Below are 15244 nucleotides of genomic sequence, written 5' to 3' on the forward strand. Positions count from 1 at the left end.
CACCAATGAACCAATACTATCCCTGTGACATATTTCATTCATTCTAATCCATTTTAATGGATGTTGTGTCCCCACTCTGCAACCTGAAGGCATATGGGATATATGTGGACTTGGATATCCCCACTAGACAGACTTGAGGTTTGTTGGCTCTCCCAGATTCTATTCACACCACTATATTTGTCCACAGCTTTTTGAACGATTCCTGACCATCACAGAGTTATTCAAGCTTAGAATACACAAAATGGTTCTTATGATTCGTATTGCTTTTTATAGTGCCCCAGGAAAATGGTGGATTATTTTCCAGTGAGCCCAGATCAATGTCTATAAAAAGCAATATAGAATTATCCAACAGTATAAGATGCCATTTACCCCCAGAGATGGAAGCTGTAAGACCAGGACACCAGATCTACTGATGAGCTCAATTTGCTCTGCTAATATGTTTCAGGGGGTTGTTTAGCAAAATATCTTATTGGTGAGGGAAAGCTTCCATGTGTTTGTAACCAAATTTGCTGCAGTACAGGGCTCAGTTATTAGAATGATTAATTATTATGGAAATTAATGGTTCATGATACGCTCCTGACTTTACAGAAGAAGGCCATGTGAAGAATATGGTACCTGTTTGGACAAATTCAGGCTATTCAGTATTTAATAGGTTACATTATGCCTAAATGGCACCGTCTCTTTGATGAGTTAAAAAAATGTAAAAAAAATCTCGGCAAACGTATAAAATAGTCACTTTATTCTTCACAGGTATCAGTTTTATTTTGTGTTTCTGGGAAGAGTCTGTGGACCGGAGGAGGAAGAATCGAATTTAGTGATTGCTGTAGCTTTAAGAGGTGTGAGTAAAGCCTCAAGCAGTGCTCTCCGGTTCGATATAGCCACATAGAGCTGATGGTCTCTGTGTGAAGGAGCTACGCAAAGGGGACCGGATTCCATGCCAACAACAACAACAACAGCAGCAGCAATGGCAGGTAAGAGAAAACACGACCGTTTAAAACATAACCAAATTATGTGTATATCATGTGCTGAAGATGTAGACGTATGGTAAAATAAATGACATGACACCCTTTCTGATATGTTTTAGAAGCAGAGATGCGTCAGAGGCTACTGTGCACCGTCAAGAAGGAGGTGGGTGTTACCTGACAGCCTGCAACAATGATCGAATCAGAAAAACGAACTATTTGGTTATGAGTTAACTTTCGACATTGCTTAAATAGGCCCGCTCTGACTAGATTGGCTATGTTTTTTAGTTTTTTTCCCCCAGTTATTTACTTTTACAGTAACTATTCACATTTTCGTTTTGTGAGTACAGATTAGCCTACATACTTTAATCGCTGGTAAAATAGCTCTACATCCACTCATGTGTATTTGCTATCCTTCATTGCAAATAAGATGAACATTGGGACAAGGTGTAATATCTATTTCAAAGTCGACCATATTCTTAGAAGTAATTAAGTGTTTAATTAGGGGTTTAGGGTAGGCTATATAGTATAAATAATATTTTTTATAATATTACAATTATAATATTTTTATAGGGTCCAGTCATGGAACACTAGGCTATAGGGTCCAGTCATGGAAGTCTAGCCTATAGGGTCCAGTCATGGAAGTCTAGCCTATAGGGTCCAGTCATGGAACTCTAGCCTATAGGGTCCAGTCATGGAACTCTAGGCTATAGGGTCCAGTCATGGAACTCTAGGCTATAGGGTCCAGTCATGGAACTCTAGGCTATAGGGTCCAGTCATGGAACTCTAGGCTATAGGGTCCAGTCATGGAACTCTAGCCTATAGGGTCCAGTCATGGAACTCTAGGCTATAGGGTCCAGTCATGGAACTCTAGGCTATAGGGTCCAGTCATGGAACTCTAGGCTATAGGGTCCAGTCATGGAACTCTAGCCTATAGGGTCCAGTCTTGGAACTCTAGGCTATAGGGTCCAGTCATGGAACTCTAGCCTATAGGGTCCATTTATTATTTGAGCCTTCATCAACATATTGGCCCAAACTCATATGGGTTTTTGTGAAACATAAGGGAAATTGGCTGTTGTTAAACCCATTTATTGTTAATGTTTATAACATTAAGTAGAATGCGTTATAATGCAGTCATTCGAGACTCTTAAGCCACATTCTAATGTCGTAGTGACATCTAATTATGTTACTAACTAAATAAGCTATAGGTATGTTCAATCAATCCATTGAAGAGTTGTTGCATAGAAATCCATGTCATCTTAAAGGTATAGTGCATTTATTTTGTGTGGATGCTATAGTTTATTTTTTGACATCCCAAACACGGCTCTTTACCCATGGTTTTGAATGCAATGCTAACTGACACAATCTGTCTTTACTAGTATTACTACCTTCATCAAAAATGTCTCGACAAGATATTCTGGAGATTAAAAAATGGAGGAAACAGCAACACCCTAGAGAAGTCTAAAATAAGCTAAAACTGCAACAACAACAAAAAATGATTATCACTTCAATAATAAGGGTTTCTCCTACAGTATTTATATTCTCATCATCGGCATCTTCTTCATCAAATCATTTCAATCTTTCCCAGATGTCTTTAGGTCAGATTGTTAAGCACCACATACTTGGTGTAGTAGGCCGATAATGGATCAAAGAAACACGTTTACTTTCCTCTCCTGTCTTCAGGGGTTCTTTGAGATGTGATTAGTCGGTTTTGTCTATTTATCAGAGGACTCACTCTATCTTTATTGGTGTCATAAAAGGGCGAGGCCCGTGTGTCACGCAAACAAAGACATCAAATCAAGTCTGTGTCTGAATGAAGGAAAGATTTCAACTCCCGTCGCTTACTCCTGATCTTCATAAAGGCCTGTCACCAGCCTTATCAGTAGAGCACATACCCACCTGGTGATTAAAAACCTGCCTGTCTTGAGAGGCCCTACTGAGATTCGCTTCCCCCAAGATCCCGCATTCATTTCAGCTCCTCAGTGCTCAGCGCTTAAACTGCAGTGGAGCAGAGTGATACAGTGATACAATATGATTATTATTAATATGAAAAAGCACAGACGCCTCTGACCTTGACCTTAGACCTTGAGCACCCTGCAAAAGAGGTTGCTGAAAGCAAATGGACCTTGAATCACTAAAAGTGAGCTGTTAAAAGCTTTTTTTTTTAGTAGCTATAGAAGACAGGCAGTGGCCAACTGTTGAGCTTTTAGCATCATGAACGTTCAGCTGCTAGGCTACATGCATCAGAAGAAAAAAATGGAATAGAAAGTAGTCTGTATGTAGACTTTGTTCTACAAGTCAAGTGTAGTGCGATGTCTGTAATCTGCCTTTGAGTCACAGCCTTAACTAGCTAGCTACATTGGTAACACTATATATTAAGGTCCCTTAATGAATTATTTATAAACAGTAATGTAAAGAGTTTACTTACCATTTATTAATCATTATTCCTACATTTGTAAATGTCTCTATAAGTAATCTCTAAATAGTCTCTAGGCTAGCTGATACTAATGCGGCCCATTGGATTCCATGAAAATGTGGCACCTAGTGTCACGACTTCCGCCGAAGTCGGTCCCTCTCCTTGTCCGGGCGTGTTCGGTGGTCGACGTCACCGACCTTCTAGCCATCACTGATCCATTTTTCATTTTCCATTGGTTTTGTCTTGTCTTCCTTCACACCTGGTTTCATCAATTACATGTTAATTACATTCAATTACATGTTGTGTATTTAACCCTCTGTTTCCCCTCATGTCCTTGTCGGGTATTGTTTTGTTTGTATGTGATGTGCTATTTAGTGTTGGGTTTTGTACCCACTTTGTTATTTTGTACATTTTGGTTGTTTTGGAGTTTTGTCAGCATTTATTAAACAACTCCGTTTGTACCAAGTTCGTTCTCCTGCGCCTGACTTCCCTGCCACCAACACGCACCCCTTACACCTAGCTTTGGGGTGAGTTGCTGCCGGATGCTTTAGCATTAGCTAGCATAGCATGCTGACGAAAAAGGCAGCTTAGTTAAAATTGTCTTTATATAACTTCTAAGAATATTTTTGACTTTAAAATGTATTTTACACCTTGTCCCAATGTTCATCTTATTTGCAATGATGGATAGCAAATACACATGAGTGGATGTAGTGCTATTCTACCAGATATTAAAGTATGTAGGCTAATCTGTACTCACAAAATGAAAATGTGAATAATGCTGAAAAAGGCAGTTCAATTAAAATAGTGTTTATAAATGCGTAAATGACATTTTACAAACGTAGGAACAATTATCAACAAATGGGAAGTAACCTCTTTATCGATGGTTTATTAAGAGACCTTAATAAAAAAGTGTTACCACTACATCGGCTAACCTTTTTACAAGTAGCAAGCTGCCAAACTAAGGATATCACCCACAAATGAGATCTATGTGCAGCACCAGTCAGGATCCGATCGTGAACGTTCGCCTGGACATGATTTGTTGTATTCTATGCTCTGTTTGTGTTAGTTCGTTCTTTCTCTCCTTGGATACGGCTTGTCTAATGACGTGGCAGTGATGTGACGTGGCTACGTGCCACTTTGTACAATGTACACCTGGGTCTAGGCCAGAACATTATTCTTGTGGGGTTCAGTGAAGGAAGCATGTGAATAGCCTATACCGGACGTATCTGGGGCTCTCGCTCTCTTTCCCTCGCTCTCCCTCCCCCTCCCCCTCTCCTACACACACACACACACCTGTGTTTACATAAGGTGAGAGGAGGAGTAGGGCACAGTGGGCAACAGCTCACCTTTCATTTGCTTTTCTGTATCAGACACCTTTTTTCTGCTTGGCTTCTTACTTAGGATAAGGTTTCAGCAAGGTCGTAACCAATATATCGCATAATTATGATGCCCAGTCTCAGGGAAACCTCCAGGCTAATAGATGTTTTTCATGGTCTCAAATCACACATGAATGGAAGACATTGTAGACAATCATATTATTACCTGGGTGCACAGAGACGCAACACAAATAACAGGAAAGGAAAGCCTCTGTTGTCATTAATGAGGTGGTAATGAATGTGTTATCAAGCTTTGTGAATAAATGGTGGTTATTACTATTCTTGGCAACTGAATTACATACTACAAATTATAATTATAAAGGAGTAACATTTTGAAACGTACCCAACAATGCATCCATTTGTGATTATGAAATGCTGTGTTTAAACTGTCCATATTTAGCAAAGGAGACTGAGAATAGCAAGGGAAATCGTTGAGGCCTTACAAGGTTCTTTGTTTGCTTCCAGTAGTAGGGAACTTACTTCAAGACATTTTGCAATAAGGTGTTTTGAATATTGAACTACCTTTTTTAACCAAGGCATTTCAATGTGAATTCATCTTGCCTCAAGTCTGTCACTTCTCAGTATTTGATTTTGGTGTACGAGTCATTCACTCTAATAATGCACAGTAGGAAATGTGAACAGATGATTTTAGCCAACGGCTTGGCTTACATAATTGCGCTAGTTGTTTTTCACTTTTTCAGCCCATGGGGATGGGGAAAGGTGTATGGGCCTTGGTCTGTCTTCCCTCTTTTTCCGATTGTGGCTGTGTAGCAGGAGTTAATGGGAAGACTGTGTAAATAGACTCTATCCAAGCCCCCTTATGCAGTAGTGGAGGCTTGCCAGGTTTGATGAGATTTTATCCTCACTGTGACAGCAGAGATGAAGAGTGATACTTGAAAGAGAATGACACCAGCACTTGCTGTTGCAGAACACGACAGTAAAGATTCATATTGTGCATGGAAGTGATCTTGTTCTTTGGGCAATTAACAAGTTACCTATTAACTGTCAAAAGTATTACTGCTCATAGGGGGCACCAAATATATTTAGCCTAAACAAGAGAAATGGAAGAGAAGTGTACTCTAGCGTCAAAAGTGCAAATAAGGTTAAACGTTTTTGGGAACTAGATTAATATACACAGTTTCAAGGGGCCAACATATTTATTGTTATAGAATTAAACACAGTCAGTATTACATGCTGATCAGACAGGACACGTTGCGTGCACGAGTGTCGCAAAATACATCTAGAAATCCATGTGATTCAATTATTGCACCCACACTGCTCGTGTGCGCCAAAGAGCGTCTGCGTTGCCAAGGGCTAAAATAGAAGTCCTTTCTATTTCTGACACAGATCGCGCTGCAAGTCCTGCCTCTCCCATCTCCTCATTGGTTTATAGAAGCAGATACCCACATGCCATCTCCTCACTGGTTATACCCACATGGGTGATTGAAAGATTAAGTGTTTTGCCGGTTGTTGTGGTAATACTATGAAAGTGTAGATGCTAATCACCATATAAGTTCAAATATGAAAAGGCCTGGAAGCAGGACAGATGACTAGAAACGATTCGGTTGGCCGTTTTATGTGTGGATTAATTGTCAGAGTAGAGGACCTTGTGCATTTCAGGTAAAATAACAACTCAATGTTTATATCCCAGGATAAATTAGCTAGCAACAGCAAGCTAGCTAAATAGGACAAATTAGCTAGCAAGTGCAAGCTAACTAGCTAAATTGCCATACATGTTTAATGCTTTTCGACCTGTCCCCAAATTAATGTCATTGGTTCAGAGTTTGTTTTAATATTTTAACCTGCGTGTTGTGATCTCGTTTGGTGTAGGGGGACATAGCACGTAAGCGCACGATGGCGCACGCACACAGACAGTTTGGGTTCTGTGTTAGAGGTCGAACGATTACGATTTTTCAGCGCCGATACCGATACCGATTATTAGAGGACCAAATAAAGCTGATGCCAATTTTTTTATTTGTAATTTGTAATAATGACAATACTGAATGAACACTTTCATTTTAACTTAATATAATACATCAATAAAATCAATTTAGCCTCAAATAAATAATGAAACATGTTCTATTTGGTTGAAATAATGCAAAAACAAAGTGTTGGAGAAGAAAGTAAAAGTGCAATATGTGCCATGTAAAAAAGCTAATGTTTAAGCTCCTTGCTCAGAACATGATAACATATGAAAGCTGGTGGTTCCTTTTAACATGAGTCTTCAATATTCCCAGGTAAGAAGTTTTAGGTTGTAGTTATTATAGAAATTCTAGGACTATTTCTCTCTATACCATTTGTATTTCATATACCTTTGACTATTGGATGTTTTTATAGGCACTATAGTATTGCCAGTGTAACAATATAGCTTCCGTCCCTCTCCTCGCCCCTACCTGGGCTCGAACCAGGAACACATCGACAACAGCCACCCTCGAAGCATCGTTACCCATCGCTCCACAAAAGCCGCGGCCCTTGCAGTGCAAGGGGAACAACTACTTCAAGGTCTCAGACCAAGTGACGTCACTGATTGAAACGCTGTTAGCACGCACCCCGCTAACTAGCTCGCCATTTCACATCGGTTATACCAGCCTAATCTCGGGAGTTGATAGGCTTGAAGTCATAAACAGCTCAATGCTTGAAGCACAGCGAAGAGCTGCTGGCAAACGCACAAAAGTGCTGTTTGAATGAATGCTTACGAGTCTGCCTACCACCGCTGTCAGACTGCTCTGTAAAATATTAAATCATAGACTTAATTATAACATAATAACGCACAGAAATACGAGCCTTAGGTGATTAATATGGTCAAATCCAGAAATGATCATTTAGAAAACAAAATGTTTATTCTTTCAGTGAAATACGGAACCGTTACGTATTTTATCTAACGGGTGGCATCCCTAAATCTAAATATTGCTGTTACATTGCACAACCTTCAATGTTATGTCATAATTATGTACAATTCTGGGAAAATAATTACTGTCTTTGTTATGAATAAATGGTCTTCACACAGTTCGCAGTGTGCTAGGCGGCCCAAACTGCTGCATATACACTGACTCTGTTTGCACGGAACGCAAGAGAAGTGACTAGTTAAAAGAATGTTAGCAGGCAATCTTAACTAAATATGCAGGTTTAAAAATATATACTTGTGTATTGATTTTAAGACAGGCATTGATGTTTATGGTTTGGTACCCAACTGGTGCAACGACAGTGCTTTTTTCGCGAATGCGCTTGTTAAAACATCACCCGTTTGGCGAAGTAGGCTGTGATTCGATGAGAAATTAACAGGCACCGCATCAATTGTATGCAACGCAGGACAAACTAGATAAACCAGTAATATCATCAACCATGTGTAGTTAACTAGTGATTATGTTAAGATTGATTGTTTTTTACCTGCTAGCTAGCAACTTACCTTGGCTTCTTGCTGCACTTGCATAACAGGTAGTCAGCCTGCCACGCAGTCTCCTTGTGGAGTGCAATGTAATCGGCCACAATCGGTGTCCAAAAATGCTGATCACCGATTGTTATGAAAACTTGAAATCGGCCCTAATCAATCGGCCATTCCGATTAATTGGTCGACCTTTAATCAGTATCCCTCCACCTAACTGGTTCCTATGCTGATGAAGGGAAATGCGAACCAATGATCATGCATAATACCAGTCATCTGTTTTTCTCATTGATTAATTGGCTTGTTGACGTTCTCTGTCACTGTTGCCTCAGTCCCCACCAGCTACACTATCTCTCAGATAGCTGGTGGGGACTGAGGCAACAGAATGACACGTGCCGTCGCCATAGAAACCTGCAGGTCGTCGGCTAATACAGCTCACCAGTTAGATTCTGTGATGACTGAATAGGATCCAGATTCTGACTGATGATGGGATAGAACCAGTAATGCCTGAGAGAAGTGATGTTACCCCAGTTTGCACATTTACTTTAGCTGCCAACCAATCAATGCACATTTGCTGTGCCCCATTGTATTTCAGTGGTTTGATTTAGTTTTTTGGTAAAGATTCACATTAACACATCCATGTATTACACATCTATAAGCATTTCATCAATGAACAAGACATTATAGCTGCATACATACAGTATTATTAAAGCTTAATGAATGTATTTCATAGCATGTTGGTATCCATAAATAATAGATGATTAATAGAGGAAGCAAATTCTGCTTGATAACGCGATGTTATAAAGAAATGTTTTACACTGAACGAAAATATAAACGTAACATGTACAGTGTAGGTGTTGTTCACATGTTTCATGAGCTGAAGTAAAAGATCCCAGAAATGGTCCATATGCATAAAAAGCTTATTTCTCTCAAATGCCAAGATAATCCATCCACCTGACAGGTGTAGCATATCAAAATGCAGATTAAACTGCATGATCATTACACGCTGTATGTCTCTCTCAAATGTCAATATTCCTTGTATACTGTTGTTCAGGTTAGTTATCATTGTTTTAATTTACAATGGAGCCCCTAGTTCCACTCTTCATACCCCTGATACCTCCTTTGTCCCACCTCCCACACATGCGGTGACCTCACCCATTACAACCAGCATGTCTCATCATCACCCAGTGCCTGGGCTTACCTCCGCTGTACCCGCACCCCACCATACCCCTGTCTAGGTCACCACCGATAAATCCATGATTATCGAAAACTTCAACAAGCATTTCTCAACGGCTGGCCATGCCTTCCCCCTGGCTACCCCAACCTCGGCCAACAGCTCCCCCCCCCCCCGCAGCTACTCGCCCAAGCCTCTCCAGGTTCTCCTTTACCCAAATCCAGATAGCAGATGTTCTGAAAGAGCTGCAAAACCTGGACCCGTACAAGTCAGCTGGGTTTGACAATCTGGACCCTCTATTTCTGAAACTATCCGCCGCCATTGTCGCAACCCCTATTACCAGCCTGTTCAACCTCTCTTTCATATCGTCTGAGATCCCCAAGGATTGGAAAGCTGTCGCAGTCATCCCCCTCTTCAAAGGGGGAGACACCCTGGACCCAAACTGTTACGGACCTATATCCATCCTGCCCTGCCTATCTAAGGTCTTCGAAAGCCAAGTCAAGCCAGGTCACTGACCAACTCGAATCCCACCGTACCTTCTCCGCTGTGCAATCTGGTTTCCGAGCCGGACACGGGTGCACCTCAGCCACGCTCAAGGTACTAAACGATATCATAACCGCCATCGATAAAAGACAGTACTGTGCAGCTGTCTTCATCGACCTTGCCAAGGCTTTCGACTCTGTCAATCACCATATTCTTATCGGCAGACTCAGTAGCCTCAGTTATTCTGATGACTGCCTTGCCTGGTTCACCAACTACTTTCCAGACAGAGTTCAGTGTGTCAAATCGGATGGCATGCTGTCCGGTCCTCTGGCAGTCTATGGGGGTGCCACAGGGTTCAATTCTCGGGCCGACTCTTTTCTCTGTACATATTTACGTTTACATTTAAGTCATTTAGCAGACGCTCTTATCCAGAGCGACTTACAAATTGGTGCATTCACCTTATGACATCCAGTGGAACAGTCACTTTACAATAGTGCATGTAAATCTTAAAGGGGGGGGGTGATAATATATCAACGATGTTGCTCTTGCTGCGGGCGATTCCCTGATCCACCTCTACACAGACGACACCATTCTATATACTTCAGGCCCGTCCTTGGACACTGTGCTATCTAACCTCCAAACGAGCTTCAATGCCATACAACACTCCTTCCGTGGCCTCCAACTGCTCTTAAACGCTAGTAAAACCAAATGCATGCTTTTCAACCGTTCGCTGCCTGCACCCGCACGCCTGACTAGCATCACCACCCTGGATGGTTCCGATCTTGAATATGTGGGACATCTATAAGTACCTAGGTGTCTGGCTAGACTGTAAACTCTCCTTCCAGACTCATATCAAACATCTCCAGTCGAAAATTAAATCTAGAGTCTGCTTTCTATTCCGCAACAAAGCCTCCTTCACTCACGCCGCCAAACTTACCCTAGTAAAACTGACTATCCTACCGATCCTCGACTTCGGCGATGTCATCTACAAAATAGCTTCCAACACTCTACTCAGCAAACTGGATGCAGTTTATCCTTCTGTAGCTCAGTTGGTAGAGCATGGCGCTTGTAACGCCAGGGTAGTGGGTTCGATTCCCGGGACCACCCATACGTAGAATGTATGCACACATGACTGCAAGTCGCTTTGGATAAAAGCGTCTGCTAAATGGCATATATTATTATATTATTATATTATTATCACAGTGCCATCCGTTTTGTCACTGAAGCACCTTATACCACCCACCACTGCGACCTGTATGCTCTAGTCGGCTGGCCCTCGCTACATATTCGTCGCGCCAAACCCACTGGCTCCAGTTCATCTACAAGTCCATGCTAGGTAAAGCTCCGCCTTATCTCAGTTCACTGGTCACGATGGCAACACCCACCCGTAGCACGCGCTCCAGCAGGTGTATCTCACTGATCATCCCTAAAGCCAACACCTCATTTGGCCGCCTTTTGTTCCAGTTCTCTGCTGCCTGTGACTGGAACGAATTGCAAAAATCGCTGAAGTTGGAGACTTTTATCTCCCTCACCAACTTCAAACATCTGCTATCTGAGCAGCTAACCGATCGCTGCAGCTGTACATAGTCTATCGGTAAATAGCCCACCCATTTTTACCTACCTCATCCCCATACTGTTTTTATTTATTTACTTTTCTGCTCTTTTGCACACCAATATCTCTACCTGTACATGACCATCTGATAATTTATCACTCCAGTGTTAATCTGCAAAATTGTAATTATTTGCCTACCTCCTCATGCCTTTTGCACACAATGTATATAGACTCTTTTTTTCTACTGTGTTATTGACTTGTTAATTGTTTACTCCATGTGTAACTCTGTGTTGTCTGTTCACACTGCTATGCTTTATCTTGGCCAGGTCGCAGTTGCAAATGAGAACTTGTTCTCAACTAGCCTACCTGGTTAAATAAAGGTGAAATAAATAAATAAAAATAAACACAGGTGCACCTTGTACTGGGGACAATAAAAGGCCACTCTAAAATGTGCTGTTTTGTCACACAACACAATGCCACAGATGTCTCAAGTTTTGAGGGAGCGTGCGATTGGCGTGCTGAATGCAGGAATGTCCACCAAAGCTTTTGCCAAATAACTGAATATTAATTTCTCTACCATAAACCGCTTCCAACCCCATTAGAGAATGTGGCAGTATGTCCAACCTGCCTCCCAACTGCAGACCACGTGTATTGCGTCATGTTTGTGAGCGGATGTCAATGTTGTGAACAGAGTGCCCCATGGTGGCGGTGGGCTTATGGAATGGGTAGGCATAATCTATGTTTATGGAATGGGTAGGCATAATCTATGGACAACGAACACAATTGTATTTCATCGATGGCAATTCTAAATAACAGAGACACCTTGACGAGATCCTGAGGCCCATTGTGAGGCATGTCGTTATTCCCAGTCATATGAAATCCATAGATTAGGGCCTAATGAATATATTTCAATTGACTGATTTTCTTATGTAAACTGTAACTCTGTAAAACCTTTGAGATTGTTGCATGTTGCATTTATATTTTTGCTCAGTATACTGTACATTACAACGTAGGTCTAGATTTGACATTTAATGTCCAGTTAGAGCTGACATTTGTGAGTGCCTCCCTGCTGGGAGGAAGAGTTTCCGAGGCTGTGGCGGCTGTGAACCTTTTGTAGTAAGACGCAAGTGAGAGTAAGCCTTCATTTAAATACATCACAACATGTATTCCCATTGGTGAGAAGAGAGCAAGGTAATTATTGCCCAGGTATGCCCATAGGTTGTTTAGCATGCGTGATAAAGTTGCATTATTCAGCTGCTGTTCATTGGCCATAGAGTAATACGTGACTGACATTCTACACGTGGCTAAGGACTTGTCAACATCAGATATTACTATATACCGGTATTGATGCACGGGCTGGTTTGGGTTTTTGCTTTACCTTCTATAATGGTATTTTCATGTTTGGTTTGTTAAATGTGGTATGCCGTGTGTAACGTCAATTTGTATAGTTTACTCCGCCACTTGAGTCATCTCTCTCCATGTTGCTTTTCACACAGACCTAGGCCCGCCCCCTGTCACTCAAGGAAAGCATTTGTTGTTGCTCGACCATGAGACACTTGAGTTCAGTCTGCGTGGTTAATGCAGCACAGGCAACAATGTTGATGACAACGATGCTGTTTCATCTTTGCTTCTTGATATAAATCCACAAGCGTTCTATAATTACACTATTCGTTTCTTTCTGCAAACAGCTAGTTTGTCTTTTCTTAGAAAGTTGTGGCTAAGCCGTGTTAGCCGCTAATGCTGATCGCTAGCTAGCTAGGCAAACATAGCTATACAGCCTAATACTAGTGATGGTGTAGGCCTAAATCAGCATGTTTTTTGTGCAACAGTTCTAAATCAAAGAGGAATAGGTAAAGCATGAATATGTGCCCTACATGAAGGGGCTAAGAGAACGCATTTAATGTAGCCAAAGATGGGGCTCCCTAGGAAACACTGACCAAGACTTTGGTTCCTATTACCCTGTTACAATAACTCCTCCGTGGCATTTTAATTAATTGTCATGACAAACAACATTTTATTAAAAGTGCCCAATATTATCATCTAACTAGTTAAATAAAGGTTACATTTAAAATAAATAAAAATATGAATTAGAATATTCATTAATTTCCCATGATTCTAACAGTTCACCTCATTGTTTTGATCTAAGTTGTAAATGCAACATGTAGTTAAAAATAAACCCTGGATTTTTTTGCCCTGATCATACAGCCTTATGTGTCCGTGTGGAAATGATCTGAAATGAGTGCAGAAGTTAATGCAAATGCCGAAAGTTATTTTTGTTTGAAGTTGAATTGAACAGTATAAAACAATCAGAATGGAGAGAGACCCATTGAAATCACATAGAATGTATGTGTTGAAATCACATAGAATGTAGGGTCACACACTACTCATAGAAAACTTTTATTATTCAAAAACATAAAATACCGTCTTATACCGTCAAAACAATTTCAAATGTGTGTGCACATGGAGAGGAAACAATGTGAATATGTTATTATTTTGACCTTTATTTAACTAGGCAAGTGAGTTAAGAACAAATTCTTATTTACAATGACGGCCTAAGAACAGTGGGTTTAACTGCCTTGTTCAGGGGCAGAACTACATATTTTTACCTTGTCAGCTCGGGGATTCGATCTAGCAACCTACTGGCCCAACGCTCTAACCACTAGGCTATCTGCCATCCGTCATGCGGTCGGTTATTACGGGAGCAAGCCATTTAGACCGCCTTACCGATTGAACCAACATGATCTAGATTTCAATCGAGGACAGGCGAACTGAATGAACAACAAAGGCCAAATTAAAGTATAAACATTTTGGTACAATTGTTTGGGGAGGGTCCTCATCCCTGAGGGATTATCCTCAGAGTCAGATGTTGTGATGCTGGTAGCCCTGTGCGAGGCAGCTGGCATCGAAACACCCCCAGAAAGAATGTGAGTTACTCACCAGGGAGAAGGGACAAGCCATGCAACATTTTAACCAGGGAGATGGGACACGTCCCAAGCAACGACTGGCTCTAGAAATTGGAAACAAATGTATTAATTATTTGGAAAAGAGATCCCATGCAAAGAATGAGTGCCAGAATTGAACATCTGCTGATGTGTTTAGATGAAATGCAGGTCTGCTTGTACATAGAACCTAACCAAATGCTATGTAGATGCAAGTAGAACCTAACCATGTATGTGGTAATGTGATTTGAATAGATAAATTAATTATGATGACGCATGGCCTGCTGAGCACCAGAATCTTAGTTTCATCTGCATCTACGTCTACGTAGAAACCGACTGAATGCTACATCTGCTCGTACCTAGAATCCAACCACACATGCTGTAATGCGATGAGGTAGGGACACATGTCAATGCAGGCCTGTAGAGTGCCTAACATTGTTCAATTTGAGAATGTGTAATAATGATTAACCACCTTTTCAATTTACTATTACAATAATCACAAACATTTGTAATTGGATACTCAACAACTGTGGCTACGGAATGAGAATTATATGAACGAAGCAATAATGAATGACCAACAACTCTATATGCATGACTAATTATTCTTCACATGAAATGACAAACTATCCAATAACTATAATTTGAGGTATCGTGGAGCCATTATGAAGTTGATTAATTGAGCCTAACAAATGAAAGGTAGGCAGAGGACAACCAATCAACCTACAGTAGTTGTTGGACAGTGGGGGTACATAGTTTACACCAGGTATCATTTGTCTTGAGTGTATGGTCAGGGGTCCGGAACAGAATTACAAATCATTTATAGGCTGCCAAAACATATCAACTCAGCAGAAAAAGAAACGTCCCTTTTTCAGGACCCTGTCTTTCAAAGATAATTCGTAAAAATGCAATAAAGTGGTGACTGTGGGACCAGCCGTTGTTAGCTGGGTAGGATGCGATTAG

General features: G+C 41.0%; 1 protein-coding gene across 3 annotated transcripts in view; it reads left to right on the top strand.

The window, feature by feature from the left end:
- Positions 1–893: 893 nt before the first annotated feature.
- LOC124036052 (small G protein signaling modulator 1-like) overlaps positions 894–15244 on the top strand; it is an 83954-nt gene continuing 69603 nt past the window's right edge. For all 3 annotated transcript variants that reach the window (XM_046350157.1, XM_046350158.1, XM_046350159.1), the window contains exons 1-2: positions 894–971; positions 1085–1128. In XM_046350157.1, the coding sequence (XP_046206113.1) occupies positions 935–971; positions 1085–1128 (81 nt within the window). In that variant the 5' untranslated portion in view covers positions 894–934. The remainder of the gene's footprint in view (positions 972–1084; positions 1129–15244) is intronic.

The sequence above is a fragment of the Oncorhynchus gorbuscha genome, linkage group LG05 (genome assembly GCF_021184085.1).
Source record: "Oncorhynchus gorbuscha isolate QuinsamMale2020 ecotype Even-year linkage group LG05, OgorEven_v1.0, whole genome shotgun sequence".
In the NCBI taxonomy this organism is placed as follows: Eukaryota; Metazoa; Chordata; class Actinopteri; order Salmoniformes; family Salmonidae; genus Oncorhynchus; species Oncorhynchus gorbuscha.